Here is a 13,541-nt window from a genome sequence, read left to right as displayed (position 1 = left end):
TTTTTGGAAGTCCTACCTAGATTCTTGATAACCCAAAAAAAAAATGTACCGGAATCAGGCCCTGCATCAATAGTACAAAATTTTAAAGGACCCGAGCAGAAATAGCATTGGACAACAGTACCCTCCCTGGACCCCACTTTGCAGAATCTGTGTGTATTAGAGAGAGAACCCACAAGCTCAATCATGCAAAGCACAAAGTTAAAGTAAGCCAGCAAACACAGTACTGGTCTTTGAAGTTTGAACCAAAAGAGAAAAAGATGAGAGGAGAAGAAAGGAAGAGATAGAGAGAGAGACGCACCTACGTAGTCGGTTAAGACGCGACCGTCGGAGAAACGGCCGGATGGTTTACCGGGAAAAGTGATTCCATAGGGTAGCTTCCAAGAACTTGATACTGACTTTCTGATATTCCCTGTGTCAGCGTAAGAGTCTCCGAACACAAACAGCTTTGAGAGACCAAGACGATGATGGTGACCGTTACTTTTCTCCAGATGTTGTTCAGTTGATGATGAACATTCAACCCCTTGGATTCCTATAAATCATTCCCAGAACCCAAAAACAAAAAAAATCAGTTACAGAGGTCACAAAGAAAACCAAATAAATGAAGAAGGAAGAAACCGTCGCTATCTCTACTACGCCATTATCCATACCAGACAGAAGAGCGAACGAGGAGAGCAGATAAAAGAAGAAAACCACCGGCTCCTCCTTTTTCCCCATTTTAGAGAAGAGAAGCCGAAGTTGCTACAAGAAAGAAAGAGGCAGCTAAGGGGGAAGAGATACTATATTTTTGGAGATTTGACACGAGAATATCCGTATTTATGGTGGGCTTCAAATGGAATTTTTTAAAATTTCCACAACCCCGCATGTGTGTGAAGCACACTCAGAGTCGGGCCGGGTAAAAAGGTCAAGTTTGGATTCTCTCCTTGTAATTACACTCAGTTTACGAGTCATGTGATGCAAGGTAAAAAGTAAGCAGATATGCAAGACTGCATCCAATACCACACTGACACCTAACAGCCACAACTGTCAAAAACAACGTGCGTATGACACCTGGCGACTTCAAAAATTTGGCCATAAACCCATTGGAGATGTAGACCCGAAACTCGAATACCTGCCTAAAAGGGTGGAACTTTTTTTTTTTGGGTAAAACATTAAGGTTAGAACAGGTGGCCGGTTTTGATCTGTTTTTAATTTACAGGTCAAGACCAGCTGATAAGTTAAATGGTGTTAGGTGGCCACAGCCCACAAGTTGGATCGGATCGGTGGATTCAGGCCAATTTGTCGGCCTCTCTTAATCCATTGTTCCTGATCATTAGTACATACATAAGATAAGGGAGAGGGTTGAGCGAGTGGGAAAGGAAAATACATCAATGAGATACGATAAAATAATATCATACATGGAAAGATAGTGAGAATGTTAGAATTTTTTATCATAAGATACAAATGGAAATAACTACAAACTAGACCTGCCATTGAATATTCCAGGCCCAAGCCCATTCAAACATGGGCCAGACTACCGTTGCTGCCCTTAGTTAGACTGTGTCCTTGGAGAGACACAATGGTCATTGTACGTTTCCTATATTTATGACCCAAAGGTTTCTCACCGATAGAAAACTTTGGCACACAAAGATCAAACATTAGTAAAACAGTCGAATATTTTTGAATCTCTAGACAAATCCTAAAACATCCCAAGCCATAACAAGAAGATCTGATTATAATCTTCGATTTTCAAAAAATTGTATTTAACCGAATAAAAATTTTAAATTGGCCCGAAACTTTATATGTGATCAGGGTCATCAGAATCTACCTTTTCAAATAGGCTGCTTAGAGAATCTTCCTTAGAAAATTATTTTATTTTAGTTTTCATTTCTATTTCTTCCTTTATTTCCGACCGGACAAAACCTACCCAAAATCTTAAATCCAAATGAGCCCATTACCAACGACGTCCAAGAGGCCCATATTGTGCATCCATATGAAAATTAGAGACGGGAGGATCTGAAACTAGAGTTAAAATGCTGAGTGATTTTTCTTTTTTTTTTTTAAGGAAGAAATTAATATTGCACAAAATGCTTTCCATTTTAGGATTTAAAAAAAAAATGGTTCTCTTCTCCATAGTGCACTTGAAAAAACATGTAAGACATCGATACAGAAAAATTCAACCCTATAAATCAACTTATAAGGTGAGAGAACTCAATATCATATCAATATATATATATATATATATATCAAATCCCTTTCCAGATTAACGTGGGATCAGTCTCCAATATGACTAACATGCTTCCAAACCAACATCTACAGTGATCCATTTTGAATCATGTAGTCATGGAGAAGTTTTCCTCTCGCATAAGGTCTCCACTTTCAATCAACCTAATGTTGGGAGTGATCTTGATCACAAAACCAGGGAAAACATCATCTGGGTCATGGATATGCGGGTTCTTTTCGACAATGAAAGGGTCACCACACTTTTCGCTAATCGTATGCAGAGTCTCCCCCTTTCCGACCACATAAATCTCATCACACACCTTCTTGTTATTGTTGTTGTTCACCCACTCTGTAATCAGATGCATTTGATTGGGCAATTCACCTTCATCTGGGTCGCAACAATCCAACAAGAGTAGCACTAGCAGAAACAAAGCACAATACCAGGAGAACCTCTCAGCAATTGATGATGCACTAGCCGAAGAAGAAGAGATAGTCACCATGGTTGTTAAGGAATTGAATTAAAGTTAGCTTATTTATATTTCAGGAAATCTCAGATTAGAGGCAAAGCTCCCTCTTTTTCATGGTCGTTGGAGTAGTTGAATTTCTTGGCAGGTATTGTCAACGAGAGGGAAATGTAGTGGATTGGTTGTCTCATTAACAAAGCTTGGGTTGTACCACAAGTCATATGGGCCAATCCACCTTCATTAATGTGATGTCCCCTCTATATTGGAGAAGGCTCGAGCTGGAGCAAAACTATGAATGCTATGATTAGGGGTGTCAATCGGTTGGTTCGGCTCGGTTTTGGTCTGGGTTGAGTCGGTTTTGGTGTGAAAAAGTTGAAACCGAAACCGAACCAATAAGGAAATTCTGATTTCGGTTTCTTTTCGGTTTCGATGCGGTTTGGTTTCGGTTTGTCTTCGGTTTCTTAAATCGATTTATAACCGGGTTGGTTTTGGTTTTTGGTCTAGTTTGGATTCAACTTTCCATACAAATGAATACAAAACTATGCAAATTTTAATTTTTTTTAATGAATTTTGGAGTGTTTCGGTTTCTTATCGGTTTGGTTTCGGTTTTGGTCCGAGTTTTGAACCGATTTCGGTTTGGTTTTGGGTTCATCCGGTTTTCGGTGCAGTTCGGTTTGGTTTTGGGGTTGTAATACTCGAAACCGAACCGAACCAATAAGGCTTTGGTTCGGTTCAATCCGTGTTGTTATTGGTCCGATCCAACCGGTTTTGCCGGTTTGATCTGACCGATTTTATCGATTCGATTTAGGAATTGACACCCCTAACTATGATGAGTGTGGATCAGATTTTTTGCACGATCTGATTTATACACATAGAATTCTTTTTTTTTTTTGAATTTTATGTGTATGGATGAAGATCGTACGATTCACAACAGATAACAAAAATCAAACCAAACCGCTGTTATTTTTTTATTTTATTAGAAAATTTTATATGTCAGTGTCAGTCGACCAACAAAGCCGCAATGGAGCAATGCGGTGGTAGGTGTGGTGCAGATGAACAAATTTGGCATTGACTTGTGTAATGGTTTTGGGTCTTTTGGGCTAGGTAGTAATGGTTAGCTAGAGGTGTTAATTGGTTCGATTCAGTTTAATTTAAATGGTTTGATTCAATTCTATTCATATTATCATTCGGAATAAATTGAAAAATCGATTTTAAGTTCCCCAATTGAATAAATCGATACGATAAATTATGGGTAACCAAATCAAACCGAACCGAATCCATAATTTCCCTATGTTATTAGTTTGGTTTGGTTTGGTTTCACCATTCACACACCGACCACTCAACCGGATTGAAACCAAACGGAAGTTTACGAAACTTCCCCGTGTCTCCTTTCCCAATATGCAATTATGCTTTTTTTTTCGTTTATCTTCTTGTCTCAGTCTTTCTTGCAGTCTTTGATTCTGAAACAACATTTGTCGTGAGAATCCAACGTTTGACTATTGGAGGGAAGAAACTTGAGTTCGTTCCCTGCTGGGGTTTACCTTGCTGGGGAGGATTTTGCTCTGGAACCCAACTAGTGTTCTACGGACATGGGTCAAGGCTGATGATCCCATCTAGGGTTTTCCCCTTGATTCATGGATTTGTAAACTCTGTTGCTGTTTGCTGAAGGGAAGGGGAGGAAACTATAAGTGTGTAGGACGTCAGAAACAGGACCAAAGATGAGATGCGATAAGCCAATTTGGATTAGACATGAAGGGATGCAAATATTTTCCATTGACATTCAACCTGGTGGTCTTAGGTTTGCAACTGGCGGCGGAGATCACAAGGTAGAGATTTCATCGGCTGAGTCATCTTTTTTATTTTAATTTTTTAGTTATAATTTGGGTTCATGTGGGTTTTTGCGAGGGCATTCTCTTGTCTGGAATTTAGCAGTTCTTGATGCTTAATTAATTAATTATTATTATTTTTATATTTTTTGAATGTATAGCTCTAATCTGCTCCACTAACAAGTAACAACCATGAATTGCCCTGGATAACCCTTAGCGCATACGTATATTTATATAATGCAGCTTCATGCAATGGTGCCCTCACACTTTAGAAAACAATATCAAACACACACCCTTTGAACTGCTTATAATTCACATTGAAGTCCGGACACTGGACAAGAAAGCTAGTGCTAGACCAATACAATAATCTCTTGTACTGCGTTATGCATTTTCAGTATGGTGATTTCTTGATAATATGTTTACGCGATTAGGGTAGTCTATGTGGACTTTAAGTTCATCATGCTGCCAGAATTTATTAAGGAAGGAATTCTTTACTGTTCTCATGGTCTGCTAACTGTTATTAATTCATTTACTATGCGCTTAAGGAAATTCATGTTGGAAGAACCAGTACTCTTGTTTACTGTAATTTTGACGAACATCTGTTTATGTACTAATTAAATCTTAGTGTTGTTTATACTTTTATACATCCTATTGTTCTTTAAACTTGTATAAGAGTTGATATTTGTGTCATATTATGTCCAAATATAGGTGCGGATATGGAACATGAAATGTTTGGATAAGGATTCAGAAAATGACCAATCAACTCAGAAGCTGCTAGCTACCCTCCGTGATCACTTTGGGTCAGTTAATTGTGTTAGGTGGGCAAAGCATGGCAGGTATGTTGCATCAGGGTCTGACGATCAGGTGATCTTGATTCACGAGAGGAAACCAGGGTCAGGTACCACTGAGTTTGGTAGTGGAGAGCCCCCGGATGTCGAGAATTGGAAAGTCATAATGACTTTGAGAGGACACACTGCAGACGTGGTAATCAAAGTTTCACTAGGTTTCTTGTCCGAATGTTCAGTGATGTCATGAATTTCTAACTGAAGAATTATTTCCATGCTTGAAGTAGGTAGATCTGAATTGGTCTCCAGATGACTCAATGTTGGCCAGTGGGAGTTTGGATAACACAATTCACATCTGGAACATGAGCAATGGTATCTGCACTGCTGTCTTAAGGGGTCACTCAAGCCTAGTTAAAGGCATTGCTTGGGATCCCATTGGTTCTTTCATCGCCAGCCAGTCCGATGACAAGACTGTCATTATTTGGCGAACAAGTGATTGGAGTCTTGCCCATAAGACAGAGGGGCATTGGGCAAAATCTGTATGTGCACCTTACCTGATGTTTTTCCCTTTGTACTTGTTTTCTTCTTATCTTGATATCTAATTCGAGAAGAGTCTTTTCAGCTTGGTTCAACCTTTTTTAGGCGGCTTGGATGGTCACCTTGTGGCCATTTTATCACCACAACTCATGGTTTTCAGAAGCCCAGGCATTCAGCCCCTGTGCTGGAAAGGGGGGAGTGGTCTGCGACTTTTGATTTCTTAGGGCATAATGCCCCAGTTATAGTTGTGAGATTCAACCACTCGATGTTCCGGAGGAACTTCACAAATGGTCAGGAAGTTAAAGCCGCAACTGCTGGATGGTCTAATGGGGCCGCTAAGACTGCACCAAAAGAATCATTGCCATACAATGTGATTGCAATTGGGAGTCAGGACCGTACTGTAACAGTATGGACAACTGCAAGTGCTCGTCCTCTCTTTGTTGCCAAGCATTTCTTTACTCAAAGTGTTGTAGATTTATCCTGGTATGCAGGTCTTTAGTAGTTATATTTCTTTCCACAGATAATTAGCATATTCCTTAAATTTATGGCTTACATATTTTAATCTGATTTCATTTTGTTTTTAGTCCTCTTCCCTCCCTCCGGAGAAAAATTCTTATTTTTCTTTTCCTGAAACAGGAGTCCTGATGGTTATTCACTGTTTGCATGTTCCTTGGACGGGACAGTGGCAACTTTCCACTTTGAGGTTAAGGAGCTTGGACATCGAATAAGTGATGCTGAATTGGATGAGTTAAAAAGAAACCGCTACGGTGATGCTAGAGGACGACAGGCGAACTTAGCTGAAAGCCCAGCTCAGTTATTACTTGAAGCAGCATCTGCTAAGCAATCTGCTGGTAAAAAGGTCACTTCCGGTGTCCAGCAGAATCACACATCTGTAAAATCTTCAGGGGATCCTGGGGTCCCAAATGTTAGTCAGACAATTCTAAAGTCTTCTGATTCCCAACTTGATGATGGAAACAAAAATGGAGTAGCCAGTGGTGAGGAGTTAAACAAAGTACCAACTACTGCCCGGATTTCTAGTCCCGTGAAGCAAAGGGAGTATAGGCGGCCTGATGGCAGAAAGAGGATTATTCCAGAAGCAGTTGGTGTGCCTGTTCATCAGGAAAATATCTCTGGTGGGACCACAGCTCAAGCACTTGATATCCTTCCTGTGGATCAGCGAAAATGTGATAGTGGGGGGATTCTTGCTGATGTTGGCACCCGGGAAGGTTCTCTTAAAAGACCATTTAGTGGGAACTCTGAAGCAAACCATTCTGGTGTTAAGGAGCGGTCCGGGATCACTGCTAGGGCAACCATTAGTGAAAGCCTTGTTATTGAAAGGGTTCCAGTCTCTGCAGGTGCAGATGGAACAATCAGTGTAGAAAAGTCAGGAGTTGTGAAGGCTTGTGGTTCAGAGGTTGCTTGCAGCACTGCTCTTTCAATCAGGGTCTTTGAGAAGAAAGAAGGGGAAGATTCCATCCCAGTTTGCTTGGAAGCTCATTTTGTAGAGCGAGCTGTTAATGACATGGTTGGGGTCGGAAATACATTTACGACTAAAGAAACAGAAGTTATATGCACAAGAGGGACTCAATCACTTTGGTCTGATAGAGTGTCTGGGAAAGTAACCGTCTTAGCTGGAAATTCCAATTTCTGGGCTGTTGGGTGTGAAGATGGCTGTCTACAGGTAGTGTCTGATTATCTTAGAACTTCTCTTTTACTGTATTAATGTAGAGATTTCCCACCAAAACTGATGTCAAGACTCAATAACATTACTTAGCTTCGTACTATGTTAAAAATAGGCAATCCTATGTGTGTGGTGGATAGGCAAGCAGGTTGGTAATTAGGATGACTTTTTAGGTAGGTCTGTAGCACAATTCACTAAGATTTTACCTATTTTAGTATGTTGGATTTTTTGAGAGGATCCACTTTGTGCAAAGTAGATCCTTAGCACCTCTAGTTAATTGGCTTGACTTATTTTTTCCTGGTAAGAATTGGCATGACTTTGAGGCATGTTAACATGAGTAGATATGCCAAAGCTTTACCACATTGTTAAATAAGATCATCTAAAAGACATGAAATCTTGAGACAAAAACTTCTGTTCCTAGACTTTATTGTATTAAAATTCTGGGGACCTTGGGTTCTCAATGGCCTCATGTTGGTCAATATGATGCTTATCAATAGATTCAATACAAAGGTTGTCATTCAACAACTTTTATAAGTTCTTTGAGAAGTTAAAAGTAACAATGGAAATATACCAAAACAGCAGTTTTTTTAAATTTTGACTTAAATTGGCATGATATTTCAGGCTGTTAAATGAAAACCTTTATACATTTCAGTGTCTTAAGTACAAATAGAAATACCTAAATACAATAGCGTGTTGACCAAATAAATTAATATCTTGAAGACTTGAACTTCTTGTACACAGGGTAGAGGGACAAAGTGAACTTTGTGTATTGACAGACAAAGTAGAATATCTTGAACTTACAAACAGGTTAAAAGATTGCAGGGACTAAGTTGACTCAGGAAATTTCTTTTCACCAATAATATAGGTGTTAAATATAGAAGTCAAATGTCTGTGAAGCCGTAAGTGACAAGGTGGAGGGCTCATGTGTCTGAAGGCACTGTTTTTCAGCCATGTCTGCAATTTTCTTGTCAGTGTCAGCCCTATGGGTGAGCATGTATGACGCTTTTGCTCTATCAATAACACAGTTTTTGGTTATTCTTGATTTTTCTTAAGTTGACACTGTAGTAGACTGCACAAGGTTTAAGTGGTATTTTTTCGCGACGTGGGTATAGTTAAAGGCTGAACTTGCCCATGGAAAAGGAGTGGGTTGAGGAATGTGTGGAAATTTTTCTAATTCCAACACATTTCCACGTCCGACTTTTCTTTTTTTGAAACGGCACCCCTAGCCTGTTTTGCCACAACAGCAAACCCACAATAGTTATTCTTAAATATGTATGTTGCCTGGTAAAACTAAATTGAATAGTACAAGTACATATTCAGTTCTTACCAAGTTGGGAAAGAGTAATGTATTGTTCTTCTCTACTCTTCTTCTTTTCTCCTTTTTAAACTTTCTTCCTATTTCTTGTCTTGAGTAGATATACACAAAATGTGGAAGACGAGCCATGCCTACCATGATGATGGGATCTGCAGCAGTATTTATAGATTGTGACGAGTGTTGGAAGCTGTTGCTTGTCACAAGGAGGGGATCATTATATGTATGGGATCTGTTCAAAAGGACCTGTCTTCTGCACGACTCACTGTCTTCTTTGATCACTTCAAGTCCAAGCTCATCCACCAGAGACACAGGTATTGCTTCAAAATGTAACCTGAATGGAATGGAAGTCCAGACTTAATCGTTTCCTAGTTTTGTGAATCTTGAACCTGAATGGTTCTGGTATTGATGATCATCATTATGTTTTCAGGCACAATTAAAGTTATATCCACGAGGTTCTCAAAGTCTGGTTCACCTCTTGTTGTTCTGGCAACCCGTCATGCTTTTCTTTTTGATATGAGCTTGATGTGTTGGCTAAGGATAGCGGATGATTGCTTCCCAGCATCAAATTTTGCAAGTTCATGGAATTTGGGTTCAATTCAGAGTGGTGAGCTAGCAGCTTTGCAGGTGGATGTTGGGAAATTCTTGGCTAGAAAGCCAAGTTGGAGCAGGTCTTTATTTTCTTGTCTTATTTATTTCTTCATTTTATGATATTTAATTAGCAGATTAGTATCCAACTTATCACAAGTTGATTTAGGATTGTCTGTGAATAGAGTGACAGATGATGGGGTGCAGACACGGGCACATCTGGAGGCTCAATTGGCCTCTTCACTGGCATTGAAGTCCCCTAATGAATATCGTCAGTGCCTTCTCTCCTACATACGTTTTCTGGCAAGGTTAGGGAGTTTTATTCTGTCTTGATTTTTTCTCTTACTGGATATTCTGCTATATACTTGGCTGTAATTGCCGGGTGCTAAATCTTTCTCAGGTGAGAGTTATTTTTCTTGTTTAACTAATCTTGAAGTTTTGGAAAAGAATATGTTGGATTTTGTGGCTGATTTTTTCCATGTTTGTGATCACATGCATTCTTGTGGTCACATCAACCTTTCTAGTCAAGGGTGTAAAAACAAAATCCCTTTATTTGGCCATATGGATTTGGTGGGCACTTCTTCTTAGTTCAAAATGTATTGTTTCTTGCTATATTTATCAAGGTAGTTTCTGGTGGACTAGTTTAAATTATTGTCATCTGCTGCATATCCTTGTGGGTATCATGTGTTTTGAGATTCTTTAGAAGTCTCAGGGAGGTTAATCTCTTCTGTATTTAACCTTTGGAAATTTTTCTTGAGTCCTCGAGATATTTGTAGGTCATGGCTACAGCCTGCAGGTACGTAAGTGATGGTTAATTACTTAAAAAGCATGGCACTGGTCAATTTGACCAAATAAAGCTTTCCTGGTACACTAGTTTAGATTATAGTCATCCCCTGCATATCCTTTTGGGTACCATGTGTTTTGAGATTCTTCAGCAGCCTCAGGGAGGTTAATCTCTTCTGTATTGAACCTTTGGCAATTTTTTCTCAGTCCTCGAGATATTTGTAGCTCATGGCTACAGCCTGCGGGTACATAAGTGATGGTTAATTTCTTAAAAAGCATTGCACAGGTCAATTTGACCAAATAAAGTTTCCCTGTTGCACTTACCAGTATTGGAAAGAAACAAATTCTCAAGCTTACCGTCCCAAGGATTATCATTGTAGAAAAGCAGAAAAACTGGTAAGTGACAGTTCTAAGATGGAAGCTGATCCCAGTAATACAATTGCGTCAAGAAAAGGGGAGTAAATTGCATCAGACAAGGTTCTCCTGGGTACTCAACTTTTGACAATGAAGTCTGCCACTTCATTCTCTGATATTGACCTGAAAATTGAAATGGAATGAGATTGGTGTAAGATAGGTGTCCTCCAAGTTCAACTCAAGTATCTTGGGTGAAAATTGGTCTCAGATCTCATCTCAGGCTCAGTAAGGTTAGAATAAATTCCATAGGTTAAAGAATAGTGTTCGAATAGAAAGAGTTTTTCATCGAGATTTTTTCAGGGAAATTGAAACAGGGTTTTGGGATTCAGAATCAGATGACGCTAGGGTTCATGTTGCACTACAGTTGTTGGCTGCTAGGGTCTAGGTGGTGCTTGAATGCATTGAAAGGTCTTGCATTCATGGTGACTAAATTCATAGTGACTAAAATGATTCAAAGAATGGTCCAGCAGGGTGGTTGTGTGGAAGGTTTGGTGCTGGTTAGGTGCTTTTGGTGATGATTTGAAGGATTAAAAGAGCCTTGAACAGGATTGTCGAATTGAACTAGGTTATGTGCAGATCTGTGTGGGCATTCAAGGAATCAACCTTCATTTCCATGATCCACATGGCCACAGAGGGTTTAGATTGTTGATGCTGGGTTGTTGGTTGGAAGTTTTTGCAGTGGTGTCTAGAGGTTCAAATTTTCAAGGAATCTGCACACACACAGATGTCCTTCCTTACCTTTTCAAGATTATAGTAGTACAGAAGTTGTGGTAGAGAGGAAATATAATCCCCAATATAATGGAAGAGAAATACCAATATAAAGGAGGAAAGTTGTCCAATTTGACTTTAGTGGTTTAAAATAGATAAGTGCTACGCTGACACTATTAATTTTAACCCTGGCCTTAGCTAGGCCATCTGCGACATTGTTCACTTCTCTAGGCACATAGTAGAACAAGATATTCAATGAAGATGCATTGGATCAAACTTCACCAACTCCAACTTGTGGATAATCATCCCCTTGGTCAGAGCTTCTCGTCGAACTCTCCTTTTTATGGTATTCCTCAAATCCCTCTCTGCTATTAACTTGGGAGCCTTAAGATCTTTTACAAATTGTAACTGAAAGAGAGGGCACATGGTTGTTCTACATTAAAGTCTAGATTTTCTGTATGCCTGGATACTTGAACATACAATGGTATTATTGTGTTGTGAATTGGTACCCACTACAGATAACCTTGGGTTCCCTATCGGGTGCTATGCAGTTAAAGTTTTGCCATTACTTTAGGTGCAAATATACATGCAACTTGTCTTGTCACTGTTTTATAGGAAATGAAGATGGACTTCATAATGATTTAGTTCCTTTCCTTTCTGTTACTTCATTGGTGATTGTGGATACATTATGATGTAATGTTTAATTTGTTGAGCATTCTGTGACAAATTTCTCTTATGCTGAATAATAATTACTTTGGCTCTATAGTTATGTAATATTTGTTTCTATCAATTTATTGCAGAGAAGCAGATGAGTCCCGCTTACGGGAAGTCTGTGAGAGCTTTCTTGGGCCTCCAACAGGGATGGCAGAGTCCACACCATCAGATGCAAAGAATGCAGCATGGGATCCTTGTGTGCTGGTAAGGCTTTTTGTATTCTTTTATTGTGCACTCTCTCTCTCTCTCATGCACACTTGCTAGTTCTGAAACTCAAGCTTCCAATCTGTGTATCGCTGCAGGGAATGAAAAAGCACAAACTTCTAAGAGAAGATATACTTCCAGCCATGGCTTCAAACAGAAAAGTGCAACGGTTGCTCAATGAGTTTATGGATCTCCTGTCGGAGTATGAAAGTGCTGAAATCAATGTGGATCAAGCAAACCCAGTACCACCATCAATAGTTGAAGTGGATACCGGTCCACCATTGACAGCGCAAATAGGTTCTTCCCAACTGGTAAAGGAGCCTGGTTTACCACCGACAGATCAAATCGATTCTTCCGCACCGGCAAAGGAGACTGATTTAGCATCGACAGAACAGTTGGAGTCTTACCCACCTGCAAAGGAGAGTGGTTCTTGAATCTTGGCATCACTCAAAACCATAAAAAAATGTAGCTTGACGTTGGTGAGAACTGGGATCTGAACCAGGCTCTCACTGTTGTATTCATAATGGAGGACCACCTAGCTTGCACCATAAACTTTGGTCAGAGATGTACAATGACTAGTGTATTCCATTGTATGGATTTGCGAATTATGGATAATGAATTTTGATGAATTCTCAGCAAGTTTTGCATCCATTGAGAAAGATTAGAAAAGGGACGATTGGTCTGACAGTAAGGTAGGTAAGGTAAGAGTGTTGCAATTTGGTGGTTAAGCAGTCTAGACAGTTTCTTGACGTTCTCGGGGTAAGGCTGGGCAGTTCCCCTCCCTCCCTCCCTCCCTCCCTTCCTTCCTTAATCTCGCACATGTGAGAACCTCTTGCACCGGGTGTGTTGAGAAAGATGAAAAAACTGAAAGTGCCTCCCTTTTCATTGTTTGCCAGTGGTTGGCAACCCATGGACAAAATTGATGGATGGTCGCAATTGCTTTGCCTCTTAGAAAATGTAGAAATTTTGGCCATTGAATGTCTAAAAGATCTTTTAAACAGATTACATTTCAAATTACATCAAATTCAATTGTGTATACCCTATGCCTGTCACGAGACTGGGAACCACAATCACAGACGTTTGGACAGATTGTATGGCCATGGGAACTGTTTCACCTTCTTTTATATATCAAATTCATGAAACAGCTATTCCCCAAATGTAATGTATTGAAACAAGATAAAGACCACATGTTTAGCTCATAATTTGGCAAATAGAGATAGGATTGAAAAGCTTAGAATGGTTGTAACTGAGAACATGGACTCTTTTCTGATTTAATTCATCTTTTTTTTTGCCTTTTCTTCTCAAAATAATTTTTTTCTTTTTTTT

General features: G+C 39.5%; 3 protein-coding genes across 3 annotated transcripts in view; 1 reads left to right on the top strand and 2 right to left on the bottom strand.

The window, feature by feature from the left end:
- The window catches only part of LOC122085947 (GDSL esterase/lipase At5g03610-like), a 5,102-nt gene extending 4,296 nt beyond the window's left edge, over positions 1-806 (bottom strand). Inside the window, exons 1-2 of the mRNA XM_042654574.1 lie at positions 648-806; positions 299-529 (exon numbers count right to left, since the gene is read on the bottom strand). Coding sequence (XP_042510508.1) covers positions 299-529; positions 648-714 — 298 coding nt within the window. The 5' untranslated portion in view covers positions 715-806. The remainder of the gene's footprint in view (positions 1-298; positions 530-647) is intronic.
- Positions 807-2,309: 1,503 nt separating this feature from the next.
- LOC122086336 lies at positions 2,310-2,699 on the bottom strand. The gene has a single exon (XM_042655100.1). The coding sequence runs from the start codon at positions 2,697-2,699 to the stop codon at positions 2,310-2,312; it is 390 nt and encodes a 129-aa protein (XP_042511034.1).
- A 1,313-nt stretch (positions 2,700-4,012) lies between these two features.
- Positions 4,013-12,854, top strand: LOC122086628 (protein HIRA). The gene is made up of 10 exons (XM_042655579.1): positions 4,013-4,489; positions 5,198-5,473; positions 5,562-5,813; positions 5,897-6,294; positions 6,448-7,492; positions 8,908-9,118; positions 9,235-9,475; positions 9,578-9,700; positions 12,098-12,215; positions 12,314-12,854. Exons 1-10 carry the CDS (start codon positions 4,382-4,384, stop codon positions 12,647-12,649), a joined length of 3,108 nt encoding a protein of 1,035 aa, XP_042511513.1. The 5' UTR covers positions 4,013-4,381; the 3' UTR covers positions 12,650-12,854.
- The last annotated feature ends 687 nt before the right edge of the window (positions 12,855-13,541 follow it).

This window comes from Macadamia integrifolia, chromosome 8 (assembly GCF_013358625.1).
Source record: "Macadamia integrifolia cultivar HAES 741 chromosome 8, SCU_Mint_v3, whole genome shotgun sequence".
Classification (NCBI taxonomy): Eukaryota; Viridiplantae; Streptophyta; class Magnoliopsida; order Proteales; family Proteaceae; genus Macadamia; species Macadamia integrifolia.
This window is presented reverse-complemented; position numbering and strand designations above follow the sequence as displayed.

Bases quoted from the DNA above. Each gene is read 5' to 3' on its own strand.
- LOC122086336 (XM_042655100.1), bottom strand. From the start codon at position 2,699: ATGGTGACTATCTCTTCTTCTTCGGCTAGTGCATCATCAATTGCTGAG.
- LOC122086628 (XM_042655579.1), top strand. From the start codon at position 4,382: ATGAGATGCGATAAGCCAATTTGGATTAGACATGAAGGGATGCAAATA. The intron at 5,474-5,561 runs GTAATCAAAGTT...TGCTTGAAGTAG, and splicing joins GAGGACACACTGCAGACGTG to GTAGATCTGAATTGGTCTCC. The intron at 7,493-8,907 runs GTAGTGTCTGAT...TGTCTTGAGTAG, and splicing joins GTGAAGATGGCTGTCTACAG to ATATACACAAAATGTGGAAG.